Here is a 15,684-nt window from a genome sequence, read left to right on the forward strand (position 1 = left end):
CAATCGGGGATGTGAAAAATTCCCACCCCAGAGGGCCGTAGCTATGCCAACCTAATCCCAGGTGTAGACGCTGCTAGGTTGGCAGAAGAATGCTTCTGCTGACCAAGCTGCCACTGTCTCTTGGTCGATTCTGGCCATAGGGGGTGTCCTGGCCCTCTGACCAGACAACTTTGCAGAGTCCTGCCTCTTCTGGGCAAAGCCCAAAACAAATGTCAATGAAACCAAACCTTCAGCCCGACTGGGCTCAGCTGACAGCCTGACACAATGCACTGGCCCCGCTGGGCCTGAACTCCTCCATAGCATTCAGCCGCCTTGTAGCAGGCATGTCCCTGCTGCTCTAGGCTGCCCTCCTGTCTAACCACAGGCTCCTGGGCCTTCATCAAGCTCACAGCCCAGGGGCTGGCACATTCCTCCCCTCACTCAGGGGTTCAGACAGGCTACAGCCCCTCAGGGGCCCTGCTTCCATTCAGGCCCTTGAAGTAGCCTGTCTCCTCTTCCAGTTGGGCTCACCCAGCCCCCTCTGGCCACAAGCCCTGCTCTTCCCCAGCTGGGCTTTGCTTCGGCTTAGGCCTGTCCAGCCTCCACGCATGAGCAGCCAGCTTAATTGACCAGATTAACCCTTCCCTGGCGTGTGTGGGGTGAACACTCCATCACAGGCCTGCATTCTTAAAGTGCACACTGACTCTGGGTATTTCCATATTCGTGTTCCCAGCCAGAAGCAGCTTAGGCCCGATTTGTCATGCATGCGGAGCTGCTCCCACAACTTAGGTTGAAGCTGACTAAAGACAATCCAGATCAGTTGTCTCAAAGTTTGGGTATCTAAAATGGAGTTGCCTCAAAAATCAATGGAAAACGCCGACTTCAGTCACTTGGCTGAGGTGATACAGCAGTGATGCAACAGACTTGGGAGCAGACCCAAGATCCGATGCCTTATCCTTGGCTTTCTCCCTGTCTGCAACCGAAGAAATGCTGCTTAGTTTTATGGGGATGTAACAGGCACGCAGGTGTGTTGGAACTATGGGCTGTGTGGGAGATAATTGGAAATAAGAGAATGGAGACCTTTTTCCTTGGAGAGCTCAGATAGCTTTATTTACAGGAGCGAAAGAATAGAGGTATAAGAAATAATCTTGCATTTATCCAGTGTCTCTTTCATCCCAGAGGGTCCCCAGACACACGTATCCATCTAATCTAATTGGGATCATTCGCCTACCACTGTGATGCAGCCACTTCAGGATGGGATGGGCAGGGAGTGGAAGGCAGACAGGCTTCTAAATATACAAAAATGTGCATGTTATCATCAAGTGACTGATCAGAATGGGCCTGTCTGGTCGGATTCTTTCAACATGTGTTTTCTGTGCGGAAGGATGAGAAGGGGTGGAATCTGGTAGCACTGTCAAAGCTGACTACACTGTCACTTTCCAGTGCTGGGGACTTCGGCTGGGCTATATTAGGATGGCCTATGGGGGGGTCTGGAATCCTCTCTTGTTGAGCTTTCAGGCCTGTCCCACGGGAGATAATTTTTGTGCCCTGGTATCTTTTGTAGACTCCAGTTCTTTTAATGACTCAAACAGAGCAGCCGATGCTGACCAAAGGGCTAGGTCCTTTCTGATTGCATCTTCTCTCGCTTGTGGGCAGGTTGAACCTTTCTAGGCAGCCAAGGCTAAGTGGAGGCAGTTTGAACAAGTTGGCCCTTGAGGAAGCTAGGGCAGGAGTGGGGGGAGGAGAGCCTCCCATCTTAAAGCAGCCACTGAAATCCATAAGCCAGTTGGTTTCAATTGCAAACGGACCACAAAAGTCGTTGTGACGGTGATGGACAAGGAGGCCTCATTAGGTGGCCAGATAGCTGCTCTGGTGCCTAGCTGTCCCTCTGCTCTGGCTCGTTACGCCTTGTTACCGGGCTGGTGGATAAATATTGGATGTGATGTTGTTACAGCTGATGGAAAGCGCTTGCACGCCACAGGGCCCTGTGTTGCCACGCCACTCCAGCAGCATTTGCTCCCATGCTCTCCGGCCCTTCGGCGCTTGGCTCCACTTGCTTATTCACTTTGACTGCTGGGCACCAGAAGGTGCTTCCTGTCTGCCTGTCTCCAAATCTCCTCAAGAGCAGAGCGAGGAGAGTGCGAGTGAGGCTCCTGCCCAGAGAGCTGCCATCTTCAGCACCAACTCCTTTGCTCCCATAGCTTTATTTATTTATTTGTATTTACTGTAGCATGTAGAGGCCCCATCCGAGGCTGGGACTCCAGTGTGCTAGGTGCTGTACATGAGCATAGGGAAGAGACAGTCTCATTCCCCGAAGAGCTCTCAATCAAAATAGACAAAACAGAGGGTGGGAGGAGAAACTGAGGCACAGCGAGGGACGTGACTTAGCCAAGGTCACCTGGCTAGTCTTGACTAGAACTGAGGTCATCTGACTCCCATTGCTCTATCTGCTAGACAATGCTTCTCCCCATTCGCTCCATGTTAATCCTGCCCCTCTCCTCCTCAACCATTGGTGTTTTCTTCCATGCTGCCCCCTGTACCTGGAAGTCCCCCTCGTATCAGCGTGGGTCAGGTGCCCCACCTCCCTGTCACACCCTTAAACTACCGTCCCATCAGCATTAACCCGTGTCATTACAAATACTGTCACTAGCCCATTTTCACTGGCTAGCCCAGTATGTTTGGGTCCAATCTATGCTGTCCATTTAGATTGTAAGGTGACATGCTGGAAGGGATCATGTCTTGTTAGAGAGGGAGGACAAGGGGAGGCAGTGTGGTCCAGGTGAGTAGAGGACCACAGCAGGAGACTGGAGACGTGGGACCTATTTTCCCCTCACACCAGTTTTACACCAGCATAAAATAGAGTTATGCTGGATTTACACTGGCATGAGCGGAGCATCGGGCTTTCCTTACCCACCTGCTGTGTGACCTTGGGCCAGTCCCCTCTCTCTGCATTATCTTTCTTGGCTGTTGCATGGGATAACGAGACATCCCCTGCCCTGTTGAGCCTCCTGAGATCTATGGATATAAAGTTATATGAGTGCTGAGTGTGTGTTTGTTACGAAAATTGTATCCCCGTGAGCCCAACCATGCCACTTAAATAATAATCCATAGGCCCAGTGGCCATACTGGATCTGGGCATCAGCTCCCCAAGGCTGGGATGCTGCCTCTGTCCGTGCCGGATACTTGATGCTTCAGAAGAAGGTTGAACCCCTTCCAGGCCTGTAGATGTATCCAATCTAAGCCTTTTCATACCATACCCTTAGTAATATTTTCATGGCAGTAGTACAGAGAGGCCGTGACTGAGATTGGAGTCCCACTGTGCTAGGTGCTGTACAATGGCCACATCCCCAAAAGCTTGCTCTCTAAATAGACAACAAGGAAGGATTATTGTCCCCATTTTGCAGGTGGGTAAACTGAGGCACAGACTTACCCAGAGTCTGGGGCAGAGCGAGGAACTGAACCCAATTTTCCTGAGTCCTCACTCCAGTGCTTTAACCACGGGCCTATCTTTCCACTTCTGAAGTATCAGGTCTGAGTGCCTTACAAAGATTATCCCAGTGGCAATATATGTATTACAGCCCCCAAAAGTGTGCTAGGTAGACTCGTGGTAAAAGTTAGTGCTGCAATCCCTGCCCTGCTACAAGGGGTCAGGGCGAACAGCACGGGAGGGAGGATGGACATGGCTGACAGTAGTCAGATCCTGTGGTGACTCCGCAATGGCTAACACGTGACATGGTGGGGCAAGAAACATTTATTGACTGGCCTGTCTTTTCCCACTTCCTCTCGTGCTCTGTGTATGGGGGCAAAACCCCCTTCCTTTGACCCGCTGCTGTGTCATCATCTGTGGAAACCTGTGGGGGGACGGAGGCGCGGGGGAGGGGGAAGGAGGGAGCTCTTCAAATGACATATTTTCCTGTGGAAGGACAGGCCAGAGGCTGCATAAGCCAAAGTAATTAACCGGCCCAGGAGGGCTGGGCTAAGGGCAAGCAGAACAGCTGCCTGGGCTTGTTGGGCCAGTGCCAGTGGATAGCAAGGGAAAGATGTTACCGCTAACAAAATGTCTCTGCTCTCTCTCTCCCCACCTCAGCCCTGCCAGTCCGGTCTCCCTGAAGGGAGCTAAGAAGCACTGGCAGGCAGAGGAAATCTCTGCCTGCAGACTATAATTATCCTGTCTGCCTTCCCAGAAAAGGCCAGTTGGTGAGCGAGCCTGCTTGTGTTCCACATAGCGGCCCTGCATCCTGCTGCTTCCCCAATTACTGCTAATGGACTTTTTATGATGATAAGACGACTAGGTTGGGGAGAAGGTATTGACGGGGAAATGGAATATAATTCACTCCCTGTTTGTTTGTTCTGTCAGAAAGCTCTCATTTTAATTTTATTTGCGAGGCACCGAGAAGCAGACCTGAAAAAAATAAAGGATCTGTCAGTAAAACTGTGGATTTTGAGGCAACACAAGTCTCAGCAGGAGCTCTCTGAGGGGTATTTTCAGTCTCATTGAGCATCTCCATAGAGACACCCCCCTGCACCAGCCTTGCTCCAGTCTGCGGTTCTCATTTCTCTCATGTAGAGAAATGTAAATTATGGATACAGCTTTCTTGTCTCCACCCCAACCTCCGCTCCCTTACGCTGGTGCTTTGAACAGTCTCCCTTTCGAACGTCACATTCGCTCTTTCCCCCACTCTCCATCTGTCTTAAATCTGCTCCTCTCTCCTGTGTTAACTTCTCCTTAGCTTCCCTCCGTTGTCTGCTCTCTTCCCTTGCTGTCCCTATGCAGTTCCCTTTCCTGGTCCCTTTAAATTCTTCCTGTTGGTCTCCCCCCTCCACTAGCCCCGTTTTCCTTTGTCATCCTCTGTCCTCACCCTTTACCTCTCTAGCTCTTTCCTCTCTTCGTTTTTACCCAACTGTAGGTCTACCTTGCCATATAGTTCTTCTCTTCTCTCTCCCACTCCCACCATCCGTTACCCTCCCTGTCTCTCTGCCCTAGCGCTTCAGCTCTGTCTCTGCCCTTTCTCCCTCAAGCACTGGGTGTATGTATCTAGCACACACACCCAAATGAGGCTGTGGGTGTGAGTGCCGTTGCCTAAGTCAGCAAACATCCATGCAATATTTAGTGGCACCTGGATCACAGACTCAGAGAGACATGTTAAAAGTGGAGATTAAAGCTGCCGCATGGCGATCTAGTTACTGTGGGGTGGGGGTGGTAAAGCTCTTTTTCTAATCATAAAACTGTTGGCAGCTGTGAAAATGGAGAGAGAGTTTCACTAAATCAGTAGAAGGTTTCAGCCCAAAAAGAACAAAGGGAAAGGAGCATGTTTTTACCCTTCTGCTGTCTGGAGTGAACTCTTCCTGGTTCAGCCTGGCTCCTTCCTTATCACACGTGCCCTGTGAGAGAGTACCATCTTGTCAAGGGAGATGCTCCCATTAGAATTACAGGGCATAGTGGGAGATGCCAGAACTTCCTTCTGTTTTCATGAAGCTGTTTGACCTTGGCGAGAGTCCCTGCCTTGCTGGCTCTAGTCATTCTAGTAGACTATTATTCATTACTCTATGCATCATGATTTTGCGCGAGGGCCTAGCCAAGATCGGGACCCCCTTGTGCTGGGTACTATGCAGACTGATTGTGAGAGAGAGTCTCTGCCTCAAAGAGCTTAGAGTCTAACAGGCAAGGCAGACAAAGGGTGGGAGAAACGAAGGATTATTACTTTCATTTTACAGTTGGGAGCTGAAGCATAGAGCGAGAGAGAGAAAGGGAGCCTGTGACAGAGCCAGGAAATGAATGTAGGTTTCCCAAGTCTCTGTCCAGTGCCTTACCCACAAAACCGGGCTTCTGTGTCACCTTTTTCCTAGTGTTCCAGCACCTTTTACCCCCCTGGAGCAGGCTGAGGTGCATTAGGGCAAATTCCAATGTGCACCTTGAGCAGCTCAATGTCTCCACAGTAGGAAGAAGATAGGACTTTGCTAACATGCCCCGACCTCACCTTGACCCATTTTTCTTGTGGAGACAAGTACTTTGTACGGTAACCGACACAAGAAAATGGAGAAGGAAATATCCGAATGGTTATCTGTTTGCTGGCACAGCAACCATTGCAAAATGTCCAGAGAAGCAGGGTCTGTGAGGGCCACCCCAAGTTATTTTAAGGACCTCAGTTGAGGGGAGACTTTTTTGATGCCGTAGCAGCTTGGGCTGCATGTCTGTTCCTTCCTATGCTCTTGCATTCTTCCCAGGCTGTCTCAGGTACAGTCTAGTTTTTCTTTCTCTCTCTGTTCTTCATGCTAGGGGAATAATGAGTGTTCTTTCACCAACATGGGTAGGAGTTGAAATCTGGTGTCCCCACATGCAGACTCCTTGGGTCAGCATGATTGGCGCGTAGGCCTCCAACACAATGCTGACTGCAGAGACCGGGGGCCCTGGAAAGTGGAAGCAAAACCTTTTAAAATATACGTTTTGTAACTGGCTTTCTTTTGTCTCCGTTGATTTTTTTTTTTTTTTTTTTCTGCTGTGGGCGAGGGGCCTCTTTCAGCCAGGCTCATGTTGCTCTCTGCCCCGGGGCCGACTGAAAGAATAAATTGTTTGTCTTGACTTGTTGTCCATTGTGGCACTTTCCTGGAGGCGGAGGGGCATGGAGGGAGCTGACGCTTGATGCAAAGATGAATTCTCCAGCCTACAGTCAGCTGGAGCTGCCCACCTCGGCTAGGGGAGAGATGATAAAACCGTGGGGACAGGTAACAGCAACAACAGGGAGATGGGTGTTTTGAAAAGTCCCTTGTTAGGTTCAGACAGAGCATGGCCAGATCTCCCTGCTGGCAACCATCTTAGAGTGGTTGGCTGCGCTACCCCTTCCTCTCTCCCCCAGCTGCTCTTTGCCTCTCCTCGCCAGCCCAGTACGAGGGCAGTGAGACAGAAGGGAAGGCACCCTGAGGAGCTGGGGAAGGGGAAAGGTGGAGCAACATGTGGGGAGTGCGTTTGCCAGTCAAGGGGCCTGCCCGGGGAATCTGCCTTCAAGCTGGTGGTGCTGCTGTTCTCTCTCTGTGGGAAGCCCTTGATGCCGTCAGGGGTTTTCCCCAGGCGGGGGGAGCTGGCAGCAGGGTGAGGTACCGTCCTCCCCTCAGCGGCGCTAGAAAGATTCGCACTCCCCCCCACTTTCCACCTGAGGAGGAGAGGAAATAAGCCAGGCCTGTGTAAAGAGAAGAGATGTGGGCCGGTTACTATAGCGACGGAGCAGTCCAGACCTTCCTTTTGCTTCTGTTTTCCTGACAGCTCCAGCCTTTTCCCTGGGCTGTGCCCTTGAGACAATTCTCAGCCGGCACCCGGGGACTGGGTGGGTGGAGGGGACCCTCTCTGCCAGGAGAAGGAAAGGGGGATGGACAACTATCAGAAAAGAGTTTCAGGTCCCATGTCCGTTCCTTCTCCCCCCCCCCCCCCAAAGGGGGGGGCCTCTCCATACAAAGCATCCATGATGGTTTGGGGACATAGTTTGCTCCAGGGTGGGGCTAAAAATCAGGGCATGGGTTTCCTCTCCCTCCTGTTCTTTGGCCATAGAAGAGGTGGTGGTGGATTGGGGACTTGTTTTTTTCCCCTCCATTGAGAGGGCGGTTTTAAGAAGATACGAGTCTCCTTAAAGCTTGTGCTCCTCAGCTTTTGGCCAGTCCTGTTTTCCTGGAGAGTGGGGCTGTACGCTCAAACATCCTCAGCATAGGGCAGGTTCTGGTCCGGAGGGTGTGAAATATTGGTCGCATAGTGTAGATAGGAGAGAGAGAGAAAGCGCCATTGTTTTCTATCTCCTGAGCCCTCTACACATCTCCCAAACTGTCTTCGTCTCAAATAATCTAGCACAGGGGTCGGCAACCTTATAAAAAATAAATAAATTAATGGAGATATCCTATCTCCTAGAACGGACCCTGAAAAGTCATTGAGTCCAGCCCCCTGCCTTCACTAGCAAGACCAAGTACTGATTTTGCCCCAGATCCCTAAGTGGCCCCCTCAAGGATTGAACTCACAACCCTGGGTTTAGCAGGCCAATGCTCAAACCACTGAGCTATCCCTCCCCACCTTTCAGAAATGGTGTGCCAAGTCTTCATTTATTCACTCTAATTTAAGGTTTTGTGTGCCAGTCATACATTTTAATATTTTTAGAAGGTCTCTTTCTATAAGTCTATAATATATAACTAAACTACTGTTGTATGTAAAGTAAATAAGGATTTTAAAATGTTTAAGAAGCTTCATTTAAAATTAAATTAAAATGCAGAGTCCCCGGACTGGTGGCCAGGATCCGGGCAGTGTGAGTGCCACTGAAAATCAGCTGGCGTGCCGCCTTCAGCACACATGCCATAGGTTGCGTACCCCTGATCTAGCACCTAGGGAGTTTTAGCCTAGGTCAGCCAGGAGTATCTCAAAGAATTGATCTGGAAGGTTGACATGATTTTCTTTGAGAATCAGTCTAGTCTGAGGGGCAGGTCTACATTTAAAAAGCTGTGCTACTGTAGCATTGTAGTGAAGGTGCTACTCCTCCGATGGGAGGGCTTCTCCCGTCAGTGCAGTCAATCCACCTCCGCGACAGGCAGCAGCTATGTTGAAGCTCTCCCGTCCACATAGCACTGTCTACGACGATCGGTACCAGGTGTGTAACTCTAAGTCACTGGTTCAGATCTAGTCTATGCTGGTAGTGACCGAAGGCTATTAAATTCTGACGGCTGTTTGGTGACCTTTATGAACAGAGTTGGTGGTTACTATCCAATTCCTAGCAAGCAGGGTAGATACTAACATCCCTGAAAACCCTCATCACAGGTGGCACTTTTGTTTGCTGCCTCAGCAGAGTGGAGGCGAACAAACTTCCCGCTCAACCCTGGATGCATGTCCCACCAGCTGATGACTGGAGTATGTTGGTGAGACAATGTGGAGGAAGTGTGTGCTGCATCCATTATATTTATAAACAAAAGACTCTGCACTCTTGGGCTAAATATTTCTCTTGTCCTCTTTACCCCTTGAAGATCACAGCTACAGGGCTGCTGTGTCCATCTGGGGACCAGATTTGACAGGAAAGAGGAAGACAAGATAGGTGGAGTGAGTCAGCAACTAAATTCTGTTCCTTCAGCTGTCAGTTCAGATATGTTAATCCCGCCTGCCTTATTAAACCACCTCTGATTTTTCAGTCTCTCTCACTCTTTCTTCAGTTTCTGATGTTTCAGACAAGCATATACTGGGCTGTCCTCTTCTCCTGTTCATCGCTTACTACGCCTCATGGTGCACCTCCTGTGGGTTATTCGGATTTACAGGATTAGATAGCCTCCCCACAGTTCTTCTTTGCTGCAAAGTTCCTCAGACTCTCTTAGCTTGCATGTGTCGTAAGGAGGTGGCTTGTTCTTGCAAGGGCTTTGCAAAAGATGAGATAAGAGCTTTTCCTTTAAGGTTCCTTGTGAAAGAACTGGGCAAGGAGAGAGAAGTTGGTAGTGCTCCCAACATCGTGTCATTTAACTCTCTAAGGCCACCAGAAGTGACATCTTGTCATGCCTCTCCAGTGAGATGTCCCATAAACCCACGTGTGCCTGGGAGATGAGCTGAAGATCCCAAACCCGTTTCTTCCTAAAGGCCCCGACACAGGCTCAAAAATGGTGATGCTGCATGTGGGTCAGCTCCCTTCTCAACAGGGGCACAAAGAGCCCACTTACAAGTGCTAGAGCAGGTCAAGCCAGACAGAGAGAGAGAGGCACCCTGATGGGAAGAATGTCCTTGCCAGGCATCCTGGGTGTTGTAAGGTAAGAACAGAACATGCTTGGGGGCAGGGTGGGGACAGGGTCAGAGGGATGGCATCCTGCCCCAAAAGAGGGGGAGGAGGCAGACTGCTTGCTCCACCTAAACACAATCAGAGCAGGAAAGAGAGGTTTTGTTGCTGTCTGCTGTCAACGTCCAGTGTGTCGGGGTTGCCCCTGGCTGTTCCTTTTGGGAAGTGAGTAGGAGGTGGGCGGGCCCTCACTGGAATGGAAGGTTCTGTTTAGGTTGATGGGCTTTCCATTAAGCAGTGCAAAAAAAAAAAATCACAGGTGCACAGCGGGCGTCTTTGCAGCCTCATCTCTTGGGCAACAAACCCCACAGGCAGCCTCTCCTCATAGGAAGGTTCTTTGAATCCAAGCATCTTCCCCTCCTGTTTGATTCAGGCTCTCCCAGAAAAAGCTGGTTTTTTAAATCAGCAAACGGAGGAAAAAAATAAAATCCGTCGTGCCCTGCTCCCAAGGAGCATCAGGCTATGGCTTTCCAGGACCAGGTCAGTGAGGGGACAGCTTTTGTGTTTCCATCCACTCATCTGTAACCCCCTGGGAGGATTGGTGAAATGGTATAAAACCTCCTCGAATGTAACAGTGATGTCTGGAAAAATGAGTGTCTCAGAATAACTACCAAAAAAAACCACCCCCAAAAATCAAGAAACTACAGGCCTGGCATGTCAGAAGAAATACACAGACCCTCTGGTTGCTTGTGCTAATATCTTTTTACTTTCATATAGCACCTGTGTGTTATGAAGGTTCCCAGAGTCATTTACACAATATATCAGGGATTCTAACCAAGACCTTGCATATTCTGGTGCAAGCTGGATCTGAATTCTGCACCAAAGCCCCTGGATTCTGTGACTCTCTGGTGCAGCATGTGGGAATTCTGTAGCAGCCTCATTTCTATTTCATATGACGAGGGGAGAACACTTTCATGCGCTTGATTGGGATTGGGGTCGGTGGCACCTATGTGACCAGTGTGGGAATCAGGGTGGGTGCTGTGGTTACCAGAGATTAGAGGCAGATGCTGGAGCTGAGGGACCTAGAGTTTTAGAAACAGTAACTCCTCTTGAATTGATTTTCTCGCCACCCCCTTAACTCTCATTTGCCAGCTTAATAGTTTGTAGTTCTTTCCATTTGTAGGGAATGCTTTATATGCAATTTAGCAGCACAGCCGCCATACAAGACAAGTACCTATTGTTCCCAGATTACAGATGTGGGTAACTGAGCCACGGATTAAGCAATTTGCCCATGAGCATACAATGATTCAATGATGGAGCCAGAAATAGAGCCTAGGAGTCCAGGTTCTCAGTTCTCTTGCTGTAACCATTAGATCATACTCCCCTCCCAGAGCCAGAAGTAGAACCGGAGAGTCCTAGCTCCTGTAGTTTGCTCTAATAACTTGCCTTCTAAAATAATAGTCGATATTATGGACGATTAGGCACAGGCTAGATTTTTAATTTTAGTAAAGAATCTGATTCTAAGACTAGTGTGTAACTTTGATGTCTTTAAGAAACCCTTGACCTTTTCAGTTGTTCTGGTACAGCTCAAAAATTGACCTGTGTGGACTTTTCAGATTTTAACTCAGGAGGCAGGGGGGACAGGGGAGAGATAAGGCCTTGGGCAGAGATTGTGCATTTAAGTTTTAGCCCAGAGCAGATTTTTACAAGCAAATGACAAATTCTTGAATGCAGGAGTTTCCAACAGGACTTTCTGACAACCTTGAGCTGTAACCGTGCAAAAGCAACTCTGTGACCTCTCTAAATATAGATTTAGATATTTATAAATCTAATGCTTGTGCACACAGCATTCAGCAGGACATAAACAGCTCCAACAAATTGTATTTACCTCCAGCATGGAAACAAATACTCGATTCCATCATACACACTTTTATTTATATACTAGTTTCCCAGCAAGGAGACGGAGCTTGGAAGGAGAAGAGGGCACTTCCTCTTCACATTAGATCACTGCAATTCACTTGGGACTTTTCCTGGGCTCCCATTCACCCTCTTCTGAAGCTCTCTCTTTATATATTTTTTGTAGGCTGTCTGCATCTTGCTTTATAGACCCTGAATATGTACATATAAATATGCACATTTCACAGTCGTGTGGTCTACTTCCACAAGAATAACAGACGGCAACTTTATGATCTGAGTGATTTTTATTTGAACACAGCTGTGGCCTTGTGATTTAAATATTTCAGTCAATTTTAAACTAACTAGGCTAGAGGAAACTGTGCTGGGAGAGCAGGTTAGAGCTGGAACGGACATGGAAGGAAGGCCTCTTTGGGAGATTCTGCTGCTGCCCGGCCCCCTACAGCAGGATCCTGGCTTGGGCTGGGCATAGAGGTGTGGCCGGGGGAGGAGTGCTGTGGTTTTCAACCTGCAGCCCAGGTAACGCTGCGGTCCACAAAGGTTGAGAACCACTGTTCTAGACAGACTCCTCCTTGCCTAGCCCTCCTCCCGCCAGAAGCCCCTTGACTCTTTTCTTGTTTGTAATGTTTGCCCAGTCTTCCCCTCTCCCTCTTCCTCCAGAGGTGCTCTTGAAGGCGGTCAGGCTCGGAGGGGTGTCACTGGCTAGGGAAGGAGTTGCTAAAGGTTGGAGTGTCAGGTCCCTGCTGGATAAAACCCAGCCCGCAGATGTGAGTGGGTTCTCCCCCCCCCAGGCATCCCTGCATCTCTGAGCAGCTGGATGTGAGAGGCTTTTGAGGGGCTGTTGGAGTCCTCTCTGAGCTGCGCAGATCTCCGGGTTTTGGGTTTCAAAGCCTGCAGAGTCTCTTGCGGGGGGGAAGCTGCAGGAGCAGTCCGCAAACTCTGGCTGTGCACTCAGTTTTGACAACTTGATTGTTTCAAGTGGTGATGAATTTGGTTTGTTGCTCTACATTGTCAGATCACTTTTCCAACGTGCAGTGTGTGTGTGTGTGTGTGTGTGTGTGTGTGTGTAAAAATACACATACACGCGCACAGACACAAAAATAGGTCGCACACTTCCTAGCTTCTGTAGGCTAAGCATGTTGCACACACCAGGGGCTCCTCACATTTCCCTCTTTTTTTAGGGACTCCCTGTACCTCACCCCCACCCTCTCCTGGATCCCAGGGGCTTTGTGTGTCCCCCACATTCCTCCTGCCACGTGCCATGTCCTCCTCCCTCCCCATACCATTGTCCTACATTGTCTCTATGGCAAGGGCTCTGTGTGCCCCCCATTCCCTCCATAGCAGTGTCCTCCATGCCTAAGGGATCTGGGTGAACCCCTATTCCCCATCCTTTCCCCCCATGCCCACCTAGTTTCTCTTTATTCACCTCTGTGTGCCCCCTCTCCCATGCTAGCATCCTCCATTTCCCCCATGCCAGAGGCTCTGGGTGCACTCCTATTCCCCCATGCCTCCTAGGTGCTCCCCCTATTCCAGGGGCTCTGTGTCCCCCCAGTTATAGCATTGTATATAGAGATACGCCAATGGGTTGGTGTAAAGTTTCACGGGACATTTGAGTTCTGTCTTCTAAGTCACCAGAAAGAGAGTAATGCAGCCATGGAACAAAGAAGCAGGTGCCCCCTTTGGAAACTGAGGGGCCGGGCAGCACCAAGGAAGGTGTCTCCTTGGAAACTAGTGTTTTGACAGGCTCCATGGTAACTCCCCAGCTCTGCTAGTGACTTTTACCCCTGATCCCACCATTGGATCCGCGTGGCTGGACTTGTGAATCTGTGCGGACTCCCCTTGAAGTCAACAAAACTCTGCTTAAGCACAAGTATTTGATGGCAGGATGGGGGTCTTAATCTCTTTGTGCTTCGGTTCCCCCGTATATAAAACAGGGCTGATGGAAACTCCCCTGCCAGCAGTACTGGGAGGCTTCATTTGGTTTGGGATGCTCGGAGGCAGATAGCTGTAATAGTATCAGCAATGGTGGGTTTTTATTAACTATGACTGCTATTTACAAGGGCTTGTCTACTGTTTTTGTTTTGTTTTTTAAAGGTCCCCCCGAGTTCATTAAAAAACCAGTGGACCAAATCGGCGTGTCAGGAGGCGTGGCTTCTTTTGTATGCCAAGCAACTGGGGATCCCAAGCCCCGGGTCACCTGGAACAAGAAGGGGAAGAAAGTGAACTCGCAGAGATTTGAGGTAAGAGACAGCCTGGAAGTACGTGTGTCCACGCGGCTACAGTCAGAGGTGTGACTGAAGCAGGTATAAACACATCTGAGCTAGCTTTGATCTAGCCGCGGCAGCATGGTCTTTACAAGCCCACCTGGGACCCTAGGTATGTCCTGGAGCAAACGGCCCGTGCTGCAGTCCATGCTGCTCCAGCTTCACTGCTATTGTTACTGGAGTTAGATCAGAGTTAGCTCAGGTACATCGACACAGGCTGTCGTCATCACATCGCTGATTGATGTGTCGACATTATTGTGTGTGTAAGTGTGTAAAAAGAGCAAAGCAGACATAAGGCAGTTTTGTTACATGAATGCCCTAAGACGTTAATAAAAGTGTGTGTGTGGGGGGGAAGTTGTGAGTTCTCAGTCGTTAACAGCTAGGAGGCTTAAGCTGTATGATTTTTGCAAAATGAGAGGGGACTAGGCAAATTTGTTGCTTCTTTTTAAGTGTATATTATAAAGCTGCTTCTTCCTCTCCACCAAGAAACACAAGCTAGACTGGCTGTTTTAATGTGACGTTTCTCCAGCTCAGCCAGCTCTTTAAATACACCTCCCTTATCCCTGCCTGTTTTGAGTCTTTTTTTAAGGTTTACCACAGCCCAGGGTGAGCGTTACTGGCATATCTGGCCAGACCCAATTTATTTGTAATATCTAAATAAGAGTGTGTGGCAGGGCCAGGAGAGGGCAGTAGTCATATATTGACACCCTTAGTCTTGACCCACAGTGGGACCGCTACCCTGCTAGCCGGCTGTGGGTTGGGAGGAACATTCTGTCGCCTGCTCATAGGACAGATGGGATAGAGGGGGCTCGAATTTTTTATTTTGTTTTTACGGCCTGTCTCCACTTCCCCATGCTCCTGCAAAGGCTCATCTTTTCACTGGTGTTCCGGGTCTTTTGGCTGAGTGGGGGGGTTGAATGAAGGTGGGGGGGTCAGGTGCAATTCAGTCCCGTAAGCATTGGGGCTGGTCCTGAGGGGGAAATGCAGAACTGATGGGGGAGAAGAAAGGGCAGGAAGGGGGAGCCGCTGTAGCCGGACCAACGTGTGCAGCTGCCCCCTGTGTGGGCAAGACAGCATGCCCGGGCCTTGTACTCACTCTCTCTGTCTTCCTTTCTGTCTCAGACCATTGAATTTGATGAGAGCGCGGGTGCTGTCCTGAGGATCCAGCCCCTCCGGACTCCCAGGGACGAGAACGTCTATGAGTGCGTCGCCCAGAATGCTCACGGGGAGATCACCGTCCATGCTAAGCTCACCGTTCTCCGAGGTAAAGAGCACGCCGGCCTGTCAGTGCAGGGGTGCCGGCAGGGTGAAGGATACTCGCTCTCTGGGTGATGAGGTTTGGCTGCCGCAGCTGTCCCTTCCTGCCCCCTCTTCTTCCCCATCAGTTCTGCATTAAGACAGAAAATATCATCTTGCCTCTATATAAATCCATGGTACTCCCACATCTTGAATACTGTGTGCAGATGTGGTCACCCCATCTAAAAAATATATATATATATTGGAACTGGAAAAGTTCAGAAAAGGGCAACAGAAATGATTACAGGTATGGAACAGCCACCATATGAGGAGAGATTAATAAGACTGAGACTTCTCAGCTTGGAAAAGAGACGACTAAGGGGGTGGATATGATGGAGGTCTATAAAATCATGACACGTGTGGAGAAAGTAAATAAGGACTTGTTATTTGCTTCTTCTCATAACACAAGAACTAGAGGCCACCAAATGAAATTAATACGCAGCAGGTTCAAAACAAACAAAAAGAAGTGGTTTCTTTTCACACCACGCACAGTCAACCTGTGGAACTCCTTG

The 15,684-nt window shown here is 49.5% G+C and overlaps 1 protein-coding gene across 13 annotated transcripts in view; it reads left to right on the forward strand.

The window, feature by feature from the left end:
• Positions 1-15,684, forward strand: part of PTPRS (protein tyrosine phosphatase receptor type S) — a 245,435-nt gene that overhangs the window by 124,342 nt on the left and 105,409 nt on the right. For all 13 annotated transcript variants that reach the window (XM_039515199.1, XM_039515189.1, XM_039515194.1 and 10 more), the window contains 2 exons: positions 13,707-13,852; positions 14,999-15,140. In XM_039515199.1, the coding sequence (XP_039371133.1) occupies positions 13,707-13,852; positions 14,999-15,140 (288 nt within the window). The remainder of the gene's footprint in view (positions 1-13,706; positions 13,853-14,998; positions 15,141-15,684) is intronic.

This window comes from Mauremys reevesii, linkage group 26 (assembly GCF_016161935.1).
Source record: "Mauremys reevesii isolate NIE-2019 linkage group 26, ASM1616193v1, whole genome shotgun sequence".
NCBI lineage: Eukaryota > Metazoa > Chordata > Testudines > Geoemydidae > Mauremys > Mauremys reevesii.